This window comes from Opisthocomus hoazin, chromosome 7 (genome assembly GCF_030867145.1).
Source record: "Opisthocomus hoazin isolate bOpiHoa1 chromosome 7, bOpiHoa1.hap1, whole genome shotgun sequence".
Lineage (NCBI taxonomy): Eukaryota > Metazoa > Chordata > Aves > Opisthocomiformes > Opisthocomidae > Opisthocomus > Opisthocomus hoazin.
This window is the reverse complement of record NC_134420.1, coordinates 35,039,421-35,054,812: the sequence shown is the minus strand read 5'-3', so window position 1 is coordinate 35,054,812 and position 15,392 is coordinate 35,039,421. Positions and strand designations below refer to the sequence as shown.

Sequence of the window (15,392 nt, the reverse complement as noted above, 5' to 3'; positions counted from 1 at the left end):
CTGATGTTTCTAATTTCCGTTTTTAAAAGCACATCTTACTGCTTTTTCTCCTGAATAGCATCTGCCTCTTCCCCCTGACCTGTTCCCCGAGCGAGGAGGCAGCTCTCCCTGGGAGCAGACAGCTTTGCTGGGACCTCTCCGGGGATACAATGGGACTAAAACACCTCTGAGGCTCGAATGGAAATGCCCCAGGAGCTGGAGTGGGGCTTGCCCCCTTTCCCTGCGGCCAGCTCACCCAGCTCACCCCTGCACCCCCGCAACGCACACAGCTGCTGTGAGCCCGCAGGCGAGCCAAAGTGGGCTTCACAGCCCCTCCCTGTCCTCACCTCCTGCTCCCAGAGCCGCTCCACAGCAACCGGACCAGGGGCTGCGCAGCCTTCGCCGAGTCCTTCTCAGAAATTACAGGAGCTGCTTCTCTGCCAGGCCTCGATTCCTGTCTTTTTCTGACATAGGTCTGACCGGTAGACTCTGTAGGACCAGGGCTGGATGATGATCTCCTGAGATACTGGATGTGTTTCTACTTGGCATCTTCCCGCTGATGCTACAAAATTTGCTGGGACCCTCCAGCAGGGATGGCTGAAGGTCCCTCTCTGAGCTGCCAGGGAAACGCGGACAAGCGGGACTGCTCTCCACCCTTGTCCCTCTTCCCGCCTCGCCACTTTGCCTGTCCCCAGCCCCAGCCTCGCTCCCTGCCATGGGTACCATGGGACACGGTGTGTGCGCATAGCAGCGTTCAGGGCAGAGCGGTTGGAGACAGACAGACAGACATCAGAGGAAGAGGAGGACAAGCGGAGGAAGTAGACGGAGGAGAAGAGGAGAGAAGAACGTTAATGTTAGTCTGGAGGGCCAGTACTACACCTTTCTGTAAACTCATATCCACCATGCGGGGGATCATCAGCTCAATGAAGAAATTCTTGTTTTTTTCATACTCCTCATCATCAATTACCTTGATGTGAACTGTTTTGCTGTGGATGGAAAAATAGTAAGTGTCATAAAGGGGAGCAGGGAACAGAGAAGCAACAGTGGAGGAAAGTCAAGAGTTGAATGGGGACATTAGAGAGTCAAAGTTTTCTCACCCATTGAACAAGCTCAACATGGCCCTTCGGAAAGGCTAAAGCCCCACTACTGCAAGTGACACTGGCCGATCTGCTGTGTAACCCAAAGGCACGATGGCAGGCCACATTGCAAAATGAAGTTAGACAAAAATAGCTCTGATCCCCCGGCAAACTGGTGAGGGGCTCCGAGGCCGCCAGCACAGCATCTCACAGCTCAGCGTGCGGGCAGCGAGGGCTGATGGCTCTCAGAGAAGCAGGCGTCCCTCACCCTGCTACCCACCATGCCCACACACACACACACACACACACACACACACACACACACACACGTGCAAAAGCAGACGCACGAGCACACACACCCTGCAGGCACCGTGCTGCTGCCTCCCTGCCCGCAACATCGCCTGCCAGGCAGGCGACTGCCGGCTGTGTGGGCATGGGGGAACCCTGCAACCCGCAGCTCTGACATCTGCGCGTCAGAGGGAACCCCCCTTCCCACAGCCCCGTACCCACACGCGGCCCAGCAGCTACCACCTCCCCTCGCTCCCTGACCGTTCTCAACGTTCAGATCAGTCCCTGGTGCATTTTGTGTGCAACCGGTCTTGGCTGGGGATGGAAAGGAGGAGAAAAGCAGGACTGCCAATCACAGAGCCTGGAAAAACAGTCTCAGGCTTCAAATCCCTATGTGGCTCAGCCGGTAGCCCTTGGCATTAAACACACCCAGTGTCTTTGATTCCACAGCGCTTCAGAGAACAAGCAGTCCAGCCCTGCACCCTGGGGATGCTGTGATCCCCATCCTGGGGACGCTGCCACTGCCAGCAGCCCCCTTCAAACCACCATTGCACAACAGAGAACAGCAGGGTTGATTAATTGCCATCGCTGCAGCTTGCACTCCTACTGATATCATCGATGACCACAAAATTATCCAGTCCTCCTACAACTTAACTCTCAAGTCATAACTGCTTCTGCACTCTGACTGCAGAAATCCCATTCCCTGTGCTGGCCCTTGTCTTTGGCTTGGTCCCAAACCCCATCTTTCAAATGAGGGCATACGGGATAGAGGAAAGAGTTTGGACAACCTCTGCTATATCCATCAGTGCAGGAATATGCAAGAAAAATCACCTCTAATTCTCCTTCCTAAGCTAAATCTGCTTTATTTTTGCCAGTTCTTGTTCTACCCACAACCTGCGCTAATGCCGGCAAGCCTCCTTTCCTTTCTCTAGACCCCTTCAATCTCCACTAATCCAGCCTGAAGGATGTAGGATTTTAAATGATATGTCTCTCGTGTAAATGTTGGTGCTCACCTATGACTTCATAACGATGATTTTGTTGCATTTTCTTTGGAGAGGTTGACTGAATTTGGCTTTTGAACCAGATGTTGTCTGGGTCCCTGATACTTTGCAAAGCTTGTTCAATTTGCTGAGTTAAACCTACAGCTGATTCACAGCTCGGATCTCTTTCTTCCTCATCTACTACAAAACAGAAGGTGGGATTTTCAAAAGCAGACAGGGCTTCCTGAATGTGGGTTGCTTTTCAAAATCCTATTCATAATTATCATGCTTATGGTTTTTTTTTCCATTCTAGGAGACCCAAATTACTCAGTGTTGCTTGTCTACAAAGATTTGGAAAAAAGACACAGACCCTGTTTCCCAGGGCCAGCTTAGGTATCGTGACAAAGCTATTCTACGGCTTCATGCAAGGACTGTTATGCATGCACACCATCTGAGTTTGCTTTCATACAGCAACTTTCTTTTCCTATCTTCCTTTCTTCCTTTTTTTTTTAATGAGGTGGCTCTCCTGTCTCCATGAGTGGTGTGCATGCATTCCAGAGCAGAGGAGAAATGCTCATTTAATGAGGACGCGTGCACAGCAGATGATCTCCCTGGCTGTGTGCTGTGTGCGTGGAAAGCCTGATTTCACGCAAGCCCCTCATCTGTGTGATGAATACTCGGAGCTGTGGACTCACGGAATCATGACTCACTGTGTGCACATCTTGTTAAGCAGAGAGAGCTCTATGCAGCCTAGTAAGTAGCCCACAGCTGTCAGATTTCCTTATAGTGGCCTTTTTCAAATGTTTTTTTAAAAAAAAAAGTCAAGAACAAGAAAGAAAACTCAGTGGGGATCCATAGAGGGCCGCATGATAAAATGCTGGCTTTGCAAAGCAACTCCGCTTGGGTCACGGTACCGAGAGAGCAAACCCTCCAGACTCCTAGACCAGCTCAGCCCTGCAGCAAAGTGGACAGTTACCACACACTTGAGCCTCAGGTGGCTTTTCTGAATGAGGTGAGCAGCCCAGTAAATTGCTGGTTTCCTTCTTCGCCATGAGCCGTAGGGAGAAACGGACATTTATCTGGCCCTGAAACAGCAGGTGAGGAGCAGAACTTCCACAGACCAAAGCCACAGGTGCCCTGCACAGACACAGGCAGGACCTTGCACCCCCTTGCACACCCAACCTGACTGAATCCCAGAAGAGGAGGAGGTGTCTGACCTCCCCAGCTTTGCTGGGCAACAGTGCTCAGCAGGTCCACCACACCATGAAGGCTTTGGGGACCAAGGGCAGGAGCTCAGAGGCGCAGGCTGTGTGGTGTGGGGACCCTGGCACCAGCTATGGTCAGGTGGGGTGGGATGGAGGGCTCCGGCCAAACTGCAGCCACTGCCTGCTCTCGCTCCAGAGCCAGTACGTTACCAGGCCTCCCCATGCAAGGAGAAAAGGAGCACGGCAGAAGGCTGCAGGGACTGTGTAGTGACACCGGGAGGTGGGTGAGGGCTCACAGACCCCTCGCTGGGATTTTGCGGCAGAAGGAAGAGCAGCTTCCCCGCTTCTGGGTCGCCCCGCAGCCTGCAAGGATGGGGCGCAGGGCTGGGCTCGCTCCCTTGTGGGGAGCCACCTTCTCTCAGGTGGCTGGCTGCTCTGGTGACTGTCACCATGGAAAGGTCAGCGCTGACGGAGGACAGCTGGGGCAGCCTGTCAGGCCACCCCTCCCAGCCCACCACGGCTGGTGGGGGCTGCCCTTCCCCGGGCTCCGCAGCTTCCCTAGCCACTGTGAGCCGCTCGCTCCTCTCTAGGGCTATGGAAGCAAGTGTAACTACAGCTGCATCCTGAGCTGTCATAAATCGTCTGGAGGGCAAAGCACAGATTGCTCCCCCACAATCTCATCTCTCACCTGCAGCCACACTGAGAGCTACCTCCTTGGAAGGCATGGAGAGCAGAGGAGATGGATGGGGAGAAGGGCTGGAGCGTAACATCGCCCCGGGAAGACATCATGTTAATGCGAGGGATGTGACAGGAGGACACCGAGAGGCAGAGAGCGCGCGGGAGCAGGAGGCTCGGGAACATTTTGCTGCAAGAACATCCTGACAGCTTCTTGAAATTAATGGAGGCAGAGGCGGGCAGGCGAGGGGCTGGGGGTGCAGCAGCCCTGACAGGCACGTTCACCACAACAGCAAGCGAGGGACCTGAAGCCCACCTTGCTCAGCTGAGTAGCTTTCATTCCCCAGCCTCTGGTTGCTCCGCCTGGGGAAAGAAAGACACTTTCCAGCCTTCTCCTCCCTCTCTGACAGCTTCCTCATGGCCAAGACATACCTCAGACAGCTTGAAATCAGAGAACAGCAGAGGCCATCCAAAAGCCTCTCCTAGCAATCAACCACCTTTGTTAAATGCCACTGGCAGCAAGGAGCCACTCTGCAAACCCTGAAGCCCCACCACCAGCACCAAGCCATGGTATAGTCCAATCTCAGTCCCTGCATGAGTACATTGGTGGGAAGAGCTCTTGAATTCAGGCCTCAGTGGTGTTTTCAGCAGACTGAGCAATGCTTTCGGTTTGGGCTGTGACGCAGCAGGGCATGTCGAGAGCCGGCATTCCCAGGGATCACCTGGCCACACAGACGTCAGGATAGCTGCTCGCTCTCTCCATTTTCTCTATGGTCATTGCAAGCTGCCACCAACAGCCCTCAGATGATAGTGGTCTGGGTTCTCCTCTCAACACACACTTGGTAATAAGCACTGGTTTTAAATGTTAAGGATGGGAAAGCTCCTCCAGGGAGCAACATTAAGTATGGGATTTCTCTGAGTAAGCAACAGAAGATGAAATGAATAGACATCGATCTTCTCCTAAAATACTTTGTGCACATGATGTTGCTAAATTCCCTGTCTGGAAAGTACAGAGAATAATCTATAAAATCATTTTATATGACAACATGCCCACTTCCAACACATAAGGCAACCACTGGATGGTTATTTGATTAATGTGCTAGAAAATACTGAGTATCTCTCTAGTATGGAGACTCTCATTTTCAGGAATTATTGCCGAGGAGGTTAAGAGGATGTGTCTGCGTGACTTTGGAATGTGAAATAAGGCTCAGCTCTAAAAACAGCGTAAGTCAGGAGATGTCACATAGTGTATACCACTGAAACATGCAGGGCTGTGCAAGGGCAGGATTTACAGTCCCCGGCGGGAGGCTGTTAGCCTGGATGGAAAGCAGCCAGGACAGCAAGGTAAACATCCCTGGGACAGTGAGAAGCACCATGAGATCTTTAGTAACTCATTAATGTGAATCATTAGTGCATACACCTTGGGTGAAGCCACCGCATTCTTGGCACATCTTGATCTATCTGAATCCTCATCCGATTTGCTGTGGGTGCAAGTCCCTGCAGCATTACTTTCAAAGCGTGTGGTGCCAGTCTGACTCTTCCCCAAAGCTCTGCACTGTGCTGGGGATTCAACATGAAACTACAGATAGGACCTATTTGCTCTGCCAGAAGATCTCGTTGAGAAGTCCTACTGCAGAAATGCTGACTAGGTAACATGTCGGCATGTGAAGCAAACCAGAGGGGATTAAATAAGGCTATGCATAGGGATTAAGTAAGGCTATGCATATGCATCTCCTACTGCAGAAATGCTGGCTAGGTAAGATGTCAGCATGTGAGGAGAACCAGAGGGGATTAAATAAGGCTATGCACAGTGGGGAGCTGTCTTTGCCCGACTCACTGGGAGGCGTATATTTAACAGAGCAACATGACAGCGCTGGCAGACAGGTGGAGAAGACAGCAAGAGAAGTCCTGATATGATGCACACGGTCACATGAAGTTGCGCATCAAGTAACCAAGGATGGGACAAGCTGAGCCATTTTGAAGCAAAGGATTAGGCTGTCACGTAGCAAGACAAAGACAGGAGGTGTTTGAGGACAAGAATCATTCGATCCCAAAGCAGATTCACTAACCTCACCAAGGAGATGATGAGTGATCTTAATTTCAACAGGAAATCATGGTAATTTAGGAACCTATCCAGAGTATGATCAAGAAAGACAGATTGCACATTGGGCTTAAGCTCATGCTCATAAAAGAAGATTTTTGGTTCCCACAGCTATTATGGAGGGAGGAATTGGTTTTGAAGCGTCCAGCTGCAGCCACCAGTGATGGTGAGAGTTTGTTCTAGCAGCCAGGTCAGAACTGAAGGTGCCTCTAAGGTCAGAGCAGATGTTGGTACCAATTACCTAAGCAAATATCAACAGGACAGATGAACTGTCAGGATAGAGTTTCAAGCAGATCATTGATTTGCAAGTTGCTGATGTATGAGTTACAGAAGAATGGGTGCTAGTACAGGAGTTGGAGGCAAGCCATTGCGGGCCAGTTTCCAGGAGCTGGCTGTGTCATTCATGAAGACCTTGGAAGAGCAGCTGTGCAAGAGCCATCCCACTCTGTGCAGCAAGCACATGAGGAACAGCCCGGACCACCTCACTACCAGACCTGCGGGCTGTAAAGCATCACAGACAGAAGCACCCCCAGAAATGGGATTTTTTTTTCTCTTTTGTCTCCAAGTTGGCCTATGGGATAACCAGATCACAACTAGTTATCATCTTGTCATTAAAATAAGGTTCTCTGCAGTGCTAATCACTATGTACTATTCTACACATAGAATACCTACATATTTCTCCAGCCAGGCCTGAAGCCATCCAAGCAAGTCCCTTGATACCTCTGTGCTTCAGTTTCTATATCCATGCAGTGGCTGTGATCCTTATTTCTCACAGGGCTTTGATAGGGGACAGTCCCTACTTGCTTTGAACTCCTAATGTGGAAGATGTTACAGTGATGCAGCCATAAGGAGGACAAGGGAAGAGAGCAGAGAGAGCTTGAAATTGTGGTGGAAGCACCACTTATTCACCTGAGCATCAACTCATTCTGCTTCATCTGATTTGGTTCTCATATGAAGGGAGCTTTGCATTTCTCTAGGGCACCTGCTCTTCCTTGCTGAAGTTCCTTTACACCATTAGGGAACCAAAAGACCTCAGAAAACAGGGCTGGAAGCAACTGCTAGCACTCAGCTATCACCCTGTCCCTGGGCAGAACCAGTTCCACCAAGCCGTTCCTGGCAGGTAGCTGGTTGCCCAACTGGTTTTTGAAAGCTTCATGGTAGAGGTGATTTTCTGGACAGTGTTTCCCTGTATTTCAACTCTTTACCCCAGGAAGTCCTTCGTAACCTCCACCCAGACTGACAAGGTATAACTTGCTTGAGAGGGGAGGGGGAAGAAGCCTTTGGCACTGCCTCCTGGCACACCTAGCAAGGAGGGCTCCCTATGCCCCTGCTGTCCCTTCCCCACACAGGCAGGGGCTGGGACCTGCCCCAGTGACCTGGAGTCCTTCTGCCTGCCCTATCCCTGCCATGCGTGCAGCACACGGGCACCTCTGCTCCGTTCCTGCGAGTGCCAGAGCCAGAAACATCCACCTCCGCTGCAGCAGGTCACAGGGCAAAAGCTCCACTGAGGAAGACACTGTGCAAGAAAGGGGCTGGACCCTGAGGTGTGGACTGGGAGCCCAGTCTGAAAACCTGCGTGCCCCTCTGTGTCCATCTCCCTGGGACTGTGTGGGGCTCTACTCGGGATCGCCAGGAGCTCAGGGGCTCTGCCTGGCTGGCAGCTTGGTCACATCACACCAGGTCTTCGTAAGGGATAAAGGAGGAAATATTGACACAGAAAGGCAATTTCCCTTTGTGTATTCCCCATGTAATCTTGACTAATTAGTAAATTGGCTCATGTTTCAATTAGAACTATTGAAAATGGTTTAGTAGCTGACACATGATAATTAAAGGGACATAGCCAAGACTAAAGCCATATTTTTTAAAGTCTTTACTTGTATTAGAAAATTTCAAAGTGTTATCAGTAAAAGATTTATAGGGCTGGCTGGTAAAAAAAATAGATTTAAAAAAAAAAAATTGCCTAACTGTTATCCTTCCTCCATCCTGGATGGCAAAACTAAAGGGGTCACTTCGTGCTTGTGGTCATCTCCACTTTTCAATTTGCACTTGTTTCCTGCACAGCAGCACAGCCCTCACTTCCCACTGCCACCTGACCCTGCAAAGAGACATGAAAAGCTGCCAACTTCACACGACAGTGTTTCACATTTGCTTTGTACCAGTGCAAATATCCAGACCAGCAATGAGAAATCAGAGCTGCTAAGTGGCAGGCAGGTGAGCCCATTAAGCACTGTCATGCCTTGCAAAAATATCCGTAAGTACCTGGTGTGTTATTCAGGGCCACTCAAGAGATGCGGTGTTTCCACACACATAAGCCATGGGAATCGGCACCTGAGCTAGTAAATGGCAAATGTCTCACACTCAACTCAGAAGCCCTGAAGAGCTGGAAAAGACACGGTAGGGAAGCACAAAAAAATGCTCCAGGATCTTCCTTAATGCAGTCAGTCCTGCCAGACAAGCACACTTCCAAAGAACTCTGTATTTCACTCTGTTCAAACAGGATAAAATGCTCTAATACAGAGAGATCTTCAAGGAAAGACACCACAATTTGTTTTTAAGAACATCTGCAAAGAGGGGAAGAACACAGCTTGTTAAACCCCCTTTCCCTCAGCTGATTCCACCCTGCTGATCAGCTCAGTTGAGATATTTAAGTTGGGTTGTATGAGGATAATAGCCCACCTCCATGGGTCTTTTCTTTATTCAGCTTAATAAAGCTATTTTTTTTTTATTAAACATGTTCAGGTTTGGCTATAATCTTTGTTTAAGTTCCTCTTTAAAAAATAAATAATCTAGGCTGATTTGTGTACCACCTTCCAGACTGTTGGCTCCGAATGCTGAAGCTGTGTGTACAGACACAAGCGGCCCTTGCCTGGCCTGCTGCAGGTCAGCTTTTTCTAGCTGACCCTACGAGACTCAATGCTTCAGGGCCAGGGGAGAGCAGACCAAGTCTCGACAGCCTGTGGAGCTATTTGTTGCGGTCTGTACAATAAGCACTTGTCTTGTACAAGTAGTAATTCAACTTGGCAGCCCATGAAACCAGCCAGTTCTGGTAGGTATCAGCCTGGTGTAGGTGCAAAGCAGTGCCAGGGCCCTGGGCATGGACACTTCTCTCCTCCCTACCTTGGGCAGGTTCCCAGGGGAATAGCTTCACTGAGAAGATGCTGAGCCCTTTCTTCTGTCAGAAAGGAATTTCAAAGGAGCAAAACCTCAGCCACAACCCCACTGTGGTCACACAGCACAAAATACAAGAAAAAGTAGAGGTGGAGAAAGAAGGGAGGGAATTTATTCCTTACTAAAGGTCTTTGAATTTCTCTGCTTCCAGTCTTGTCTAAGGCACTACAACAAAAGCCTATAATGTCAAAACCCATCATGGATGTTGATGGCCAAATGAATACTGGAGATGCTTTTGTTTGGTCTAGAGAACGGCTCCAAAACCTGACAGGGTGCAGGAGTGGGAGTGCCCTAGACAGGAGAGGGTAGGCTGGACTGCCTCAAGCCCCTTGAGATGTCCTGAGCAAACATGAAACTGGCATTCAGCTGGAAGTGACCCCCTGTCCCACCACAGCGTGCCAAACCCTACCTTCAAGACACTCGGCACTGGCTGGCATTAGCAGCCCAATGCTTCAAGCTGTCACCCCTGGTTTTAGACTTTTTGCTGAAGGCATGGAGATTTGGAAGCTATATTTAGATGTCTTCTCTATTCTTCAGCAACAAGGTTGCCATGGAGATGCTGGCGAGGACAAGAAGGTGGGGACGGAGGGGGAGAGGAAGTTGAGGAATGAGAAGTGCCACATTCAAAACAACCCTCACCAGCCGGGAAAGACTTTAAAATCCTCATAGGGCAAAAACTGCTGAAGGTTGTCAGCTGAAATGAGCCCCCGGCACTGCCCGATGGCATGGCCCTGCCACGCATCGCTCAGTGCTTTGTCACAACAGGTTTGAAGGATTGCAAGCAGATGGCCTTTGGGCGCTGCTCCTTTGGGAGAAGGTGCCCCCATCGACCTGAGCTTGCTGCCCTGGGGCGTGCGCTGATCCCTGCCTCAGCTCATTACTCCTGTGAGTGGTGATCACCATCACCACCCACACCCTCAGGTCATCCACCCCTGGACATCCTGAAGACAACTACCCATGTCCTCCTCTCTGGGCACAGCTCACGTGCCACTCGCTGCTGGCTGTAGCTCAGCTCAGCTCTACACAACTTCTTTGATCTCTCTTCAAAATTGAGTTCTCTGAACTCCCAAGGGATTTGCAAAAATCTTCTGATGTGGGCTGCCCAAAACCAAACCTGCAGTGCTGCACGGCATCCCAGCAGAGACACGCCAGCCCCTGCTGCCCAAGTACTAAAAGCATCCCTCTGGGAGCTCCACTCAAGTCGTGCTGCTTCACAAGCTCTTATTGACTCTGTACTCGGCCGGCTCCTGGAATAGCTGGGGTGGCTTTGTCTCAGACAGGGAGCTGCAGCTGGGGACAGAGCTGTCCAAGGCTCCAGCAGCGTGGGCAGGACACACTGGCACACTGAAGACAAGCCACCCAGCACAGGAGGGGAGGCTGATGGCCACAGAGACCTCAGCTTGCCGATCCCACTGACACAGGAGCCAGGCTGTGGTGGGAGTGAAGGTGGCTGCTGCCGGCAGGGATCAGACACCCTCAGTCTCCCCCACGCCACATCCACATTCCCCAGGCTGGTGCTGGCCACAGGCACAGCCCAGATGTGCAGCTGCGAGCAGAGATTGGCACCTACTGCCCACCACACTGCTCTTTCCAGCACAGACAATGCAGGTGGAGACCAAAAGCTCCTCTTACCGTGGCTGTTCCCAAGACTTGCTGTCCTACACTTACTGCACTTGCAAAGAAATTTGGCTTTCCGAGAAGGGTCAGAATAGTCCCCCCAATTCCCAGCATGGGAGCTGGCATATCTCAACCCCACCATGCCTGCCCAGATCTCCTTCCCAGCTCCTGCACGTGACAGCACCCTCAGATTTCCATGCTCAAAGCACATCAAACACAGTGGGAAGCAAAGCAAACTCTGCCATCACAGAGCTCTCCAGCCATCAGCCTCCCGAGTCCGTCTTTCCCTTCCCTCACCCTGCTCTTCCCACTCGCAGACGGAGCATTCGGCTCAGCGGGGCCGTGTTCAGCCCAGCCATTGGAGCTGCGCTACATTCAACGGAGCAGCAAGGCAGCAATCCATAGGAAATTAATGAGCTGCAAACAACGCTGCGCAGCTGCCAGTCTGAAACAAGCCCGCTCTGCAGGCTGCAGATACAATTATCCTACATGAACAAAAGGAGCTGGAGCCAGCGCGTGGTGCTTTGGCTCCGGTCACAGCCTTCTTCTGACCAAGATAAGGGACAGCATGCCGAATTGCCACAGCAACATCAAAGTTGCTTATCCAACCATTTACACACAGCCAAGATATCGCATCTTTATTCAAGGCTCTGTGCGTTTGACCCCAGCTCACTTGTTTTCTTCTCTTCTGTAGCACCGAAAATAGGGTAGAGGATACTCAGTTACACCATTTCATTTCTTTGTGACTGTTTTCGTTCTATTTCTTACCTAATAAAACACACTGGAAAAAACAAAACAGGACCACAGGTTAGCTTCCAGTAGCTGATGCCTTGGGAGGAGCTGCAGGTTCCCAAGAGGAGGCCAGCCCTGCTGGGCTTGTGCTTCCAGAATCCAGAGCTTTGGACCATAAAAAGGCCACCTCCTTATTCCTAAATTGAACAAAAATAATGTCATCCGTCAACTTCGCAGCGAAGAAGAGTGTTTCAGAAGGGTTAAATCTAGAAGGGCAACCTTCGAGCCTTGCTTAATTTTGCAGACGACACCGCTTCAACCCGCGAAGAGCCGGTCTGCCAGCCACCCCCCTGCCTTGCCGCAGCCGGTCTCCTCGAAGATAGCCCGGCTCAGCCAGAGAAGGGGACAAGTGCTGCATGCTGGCATGACCACGTCAAACAGACCAAACATGCCATGGCCTGTGCAGCCCTCACCCGCCCAAGTGGGTCTCCTTTGATCAACATAGTTCTCTATCATTTTACTGCTATAATTTCCACCCTGACACTTAGTGCCATCTCAGCCTTCATATGTGGATCCAGCTTTGTGGGAAGTGACTTTGGCAAAGCCTGCTGAGCAATCCACATCAGAGATGGCTTGAACTCCTCCTGCGGTCCCTGGCTGACAGACAGGAGTCTCCTCCTGCCCTCTCTGCCTCATGGCAAGAGTTAGTGCCAAAGCCCTTCACCCATCCTAAGAGCCAGCCCTACCCTCATCCCAACATGCTCCTCCACTCTTGTTCATCTTCCTGCTATCTAAATCCTCCTGCTGCAACTCCCTCAACACCTTGAATGATCTGTCTCCTCCTTTTCAATTTTTGATGGCACTGCTGAACAACTGTTTGACTTGACCAGTCCTGATAAGCCCAGCTATGCGCCTGATGCACTTTCATGTAAATACTTTCAAACTGCCAGGCTGGGTTTGGAGGCTGGTCTCACATGCTTCTCACCATCTGCAGGTTCTAACCGTAACCTGGTAACAAAAAATAACAATTCTCCCAGCACTGGCCTTCCACCCAGCTTGGTGGTGGGTGCAGCACTCTCCACTTCAGCATTAGCAAACACATCCTCGGGGGTTTAGTAACATGGCACAACTGCTCTGGATGCTAAAACCTCATGCAGACCTTTACAATGGATCCCTTGTGGTTTCAGACAAGGAGGGGCTGTTGTCTAATGAGCCCACTCTTTGCCCTGCTAAGCCCTCTCACCTTAAAAATGTAAGTCCCTGACTCCATCAAGAGTCTCTCCCATTATGGGACCTTTTTAGGACTTGAAATCCCAAGACAAAGAGCTTCTAAAGATAAAGGAAAAGGTATGCTTGATTTTTTTTGAGCCCATTTTGATTTTTCGTGAAAGAAGGTCCCACCCCAGCTCCCTGCCCAGCCAAAACATAATTGGGTTGTGATGCCATTGGTGCCTGAGCATTGCTCCCTCCCTGCTCCAGCCTCTGCTTTCTTACAGCTCGCTTCACATGTGCCCTGCAGTGAGTGTCAGCGCTCTTACCAGGAAACTGCTATACGCCAGGGAGACTGTCAGGAGCAGGAGCCTTCTGCTCTGTCTGTCTGTTTACCAAGGTGTCTGTCTGTGTTTATCAGTGGCTTATTCTATATTTTCAGATGCTGTCCGTAGCTTTGTTCCCTGCCATCACACCCCCCCCACTTGCTTAGCCACCCTAGAAAGGCATTGGAGTAAAATGTACGCTGAGAAATAAACTCTCTCTAAATGCTAAAAGCACCCCCAAAATTGATGCTGATCACCCACAAACTGGATCCGAACACATGCCTCGTTGGTCTGAGGTTCTCTTTTGGCTTCGCACCTGTGGGTAGGCTGCACTTTTCTTTGCTCTCCAGAAGCAGAGCCGAAGCAGAGAGGATATCAAAGACTTGCTTGGCTTCGTAGCCAGAAATCAGCTGATGCAGCCAGGAATGAAACACCCGAGCGAGAGCCCCTTTGGTTGCTTCCCCAGCACCTGCCTGGCTTCCCCGCTGCCAGGGAACACCCCCCTCGCACCCGCTGCTGCTGCCGGAATGGCACGGCGTCGGCGCTGAGTCGCAGCACAGCAGCCTATTTCTGTTCCATGACCCACAGAGGCTGCAAGAGCACAGGAAGAGTCCTGGGCCTGCCAGGTCCCTGCCCCACGCGTGCCCTCCTGGGTGGGTGGGACCTCACCAGCTTGGGTCTTTAAATCCAGAGTCCAGGCCTGAGCAAGAGCCAGACGAAGACATTTAGGGCTTTCTGCAGTGGTCTAGCAGCCCACTTCAACTCAAGCTGTGCAAGACTCAAAATGATGACACTGGACTAGGAGAAATGAGGCTGCCTGGGCAAAATACCACCTGCCCTACTCTTATAGAAAGACTGAAAGCGAGTTGCACATCCTACAATGGTAGAGGAGAGCCTGTGAACCCCTGCAAACCACAGGCACCAACTTTTTCATGGTCCTAATGTTGAGAAGGGTCTGCAGAGTCAGCCTTGAAGCTGGAAACAACTCCTCATGGAGGACTTGGAGGCGGTCTACAGCACAGATAGCCTGCAGGTGCAAAAGCTGGCTTTGTCAGGCACACTCACCTACAGAGAACCAGGTCACATCCCATTTCCAGCAAAATAGAAATAATCCTGGGTTGTTGGGTTTTTTGTTTTATTTTTTTAAATGTTTATTTACCAGTTGGTGCCTCCTGCAGAGACAGACATTTGGAGAACTGTGACTGTGGAAAAAGGAGAAAAAAAGGCTTCTAATGATATTGCCATCTCTTTAAAAAGCAATGATAGTAACAGTCCCTGCTAGCCCTTAGAGCTTCACATATGACTCTGCTCTGATGGAGTGTGACTGTGCAGGATGGCAGTGCTGGGGTCTATTTTAATTTTAGCCCAACTGTTCCAGATCAAATTTTCACAGCCTCCAAAGAAAGAGATGGCTTTTATTAGAGACAAGAGTTATTAGTTTACAGGCAAGCTGGACTCTTTCCTTCTCATGCCTCAGCACAAATAATAACAGTTTTGCAGGCTAAACAAGGCTCTCCTGGCCATCTGTGAGACCCGCTGAAGACTGAAAGATTGCCCAGGTGTAATTCAGGATAAAATCTGGTTTTTGGAGCATTTAGCACTGCTGGGATTCAGTGCTGAGAGACAGAGAGAGGGGCCAGCCCCATGTTTTGAGCCAAGAAATCCTAATAGTGCTGAGACACTAAAACCTCCTCCTTTTTCGTCTTCCACTGCCAGCAAATCTGATTTGAATTGACCAGGAGTGAACATGTAGGGTATTTTGGGGCTTTTTGTTTGTTTTTTATAGAAAATGCAGATTTCACATCTTTCAGTGCATTGTGTTCCTCGAGCAGTGTGATGGGCTCAAATGCAGTCTTCCAAAAATGGAATTTTTGCAACCTTGCACCCAAGATTGGCTCTACCCTGAACATCTATGACACCATCTAGCTCCATTTCCTTCTTTCTGGGGACTATGTGGTGATATAAGGCAATGCTTTCCCCAGAAATATTCATGACTAGGAGTGCAGTGCTGCCCTTCAGCTGAGCTCAGATGGATT

General features: G+C 50.5%; 1 protein-coding gene across 6 annotated transcripts in view; it reads right to left on the bottom strand.

The window, feature by feature from the left end:
* The window catches only part of SLC8A3 (solute carrier family 8 member A3), a 122,812-nt gene that overhangs the window by 25,266 nt on the left and 82,154 nt on the right, over positions 1 to 15,392 (bottom strand). For 4 of the 6 annotated variants that reach the window (XM_075426120.1, XM_075426123.1, XM_075426121.1 and 1 more), the window contains one exon: positions 859 to 965. The exons of the other annotated variants lie outside the window; for them this stretch is intronic. In XM_075426120.1, coding sequence (XP_075282235.1) covers positions 859 to 965 — 107 coding nt within the window. The remainder of the gene's footprint in view (positions 1 to 858; positions 966 to 15,392) is intronic. 6 annotated transcript variants of the gene reach the window in all.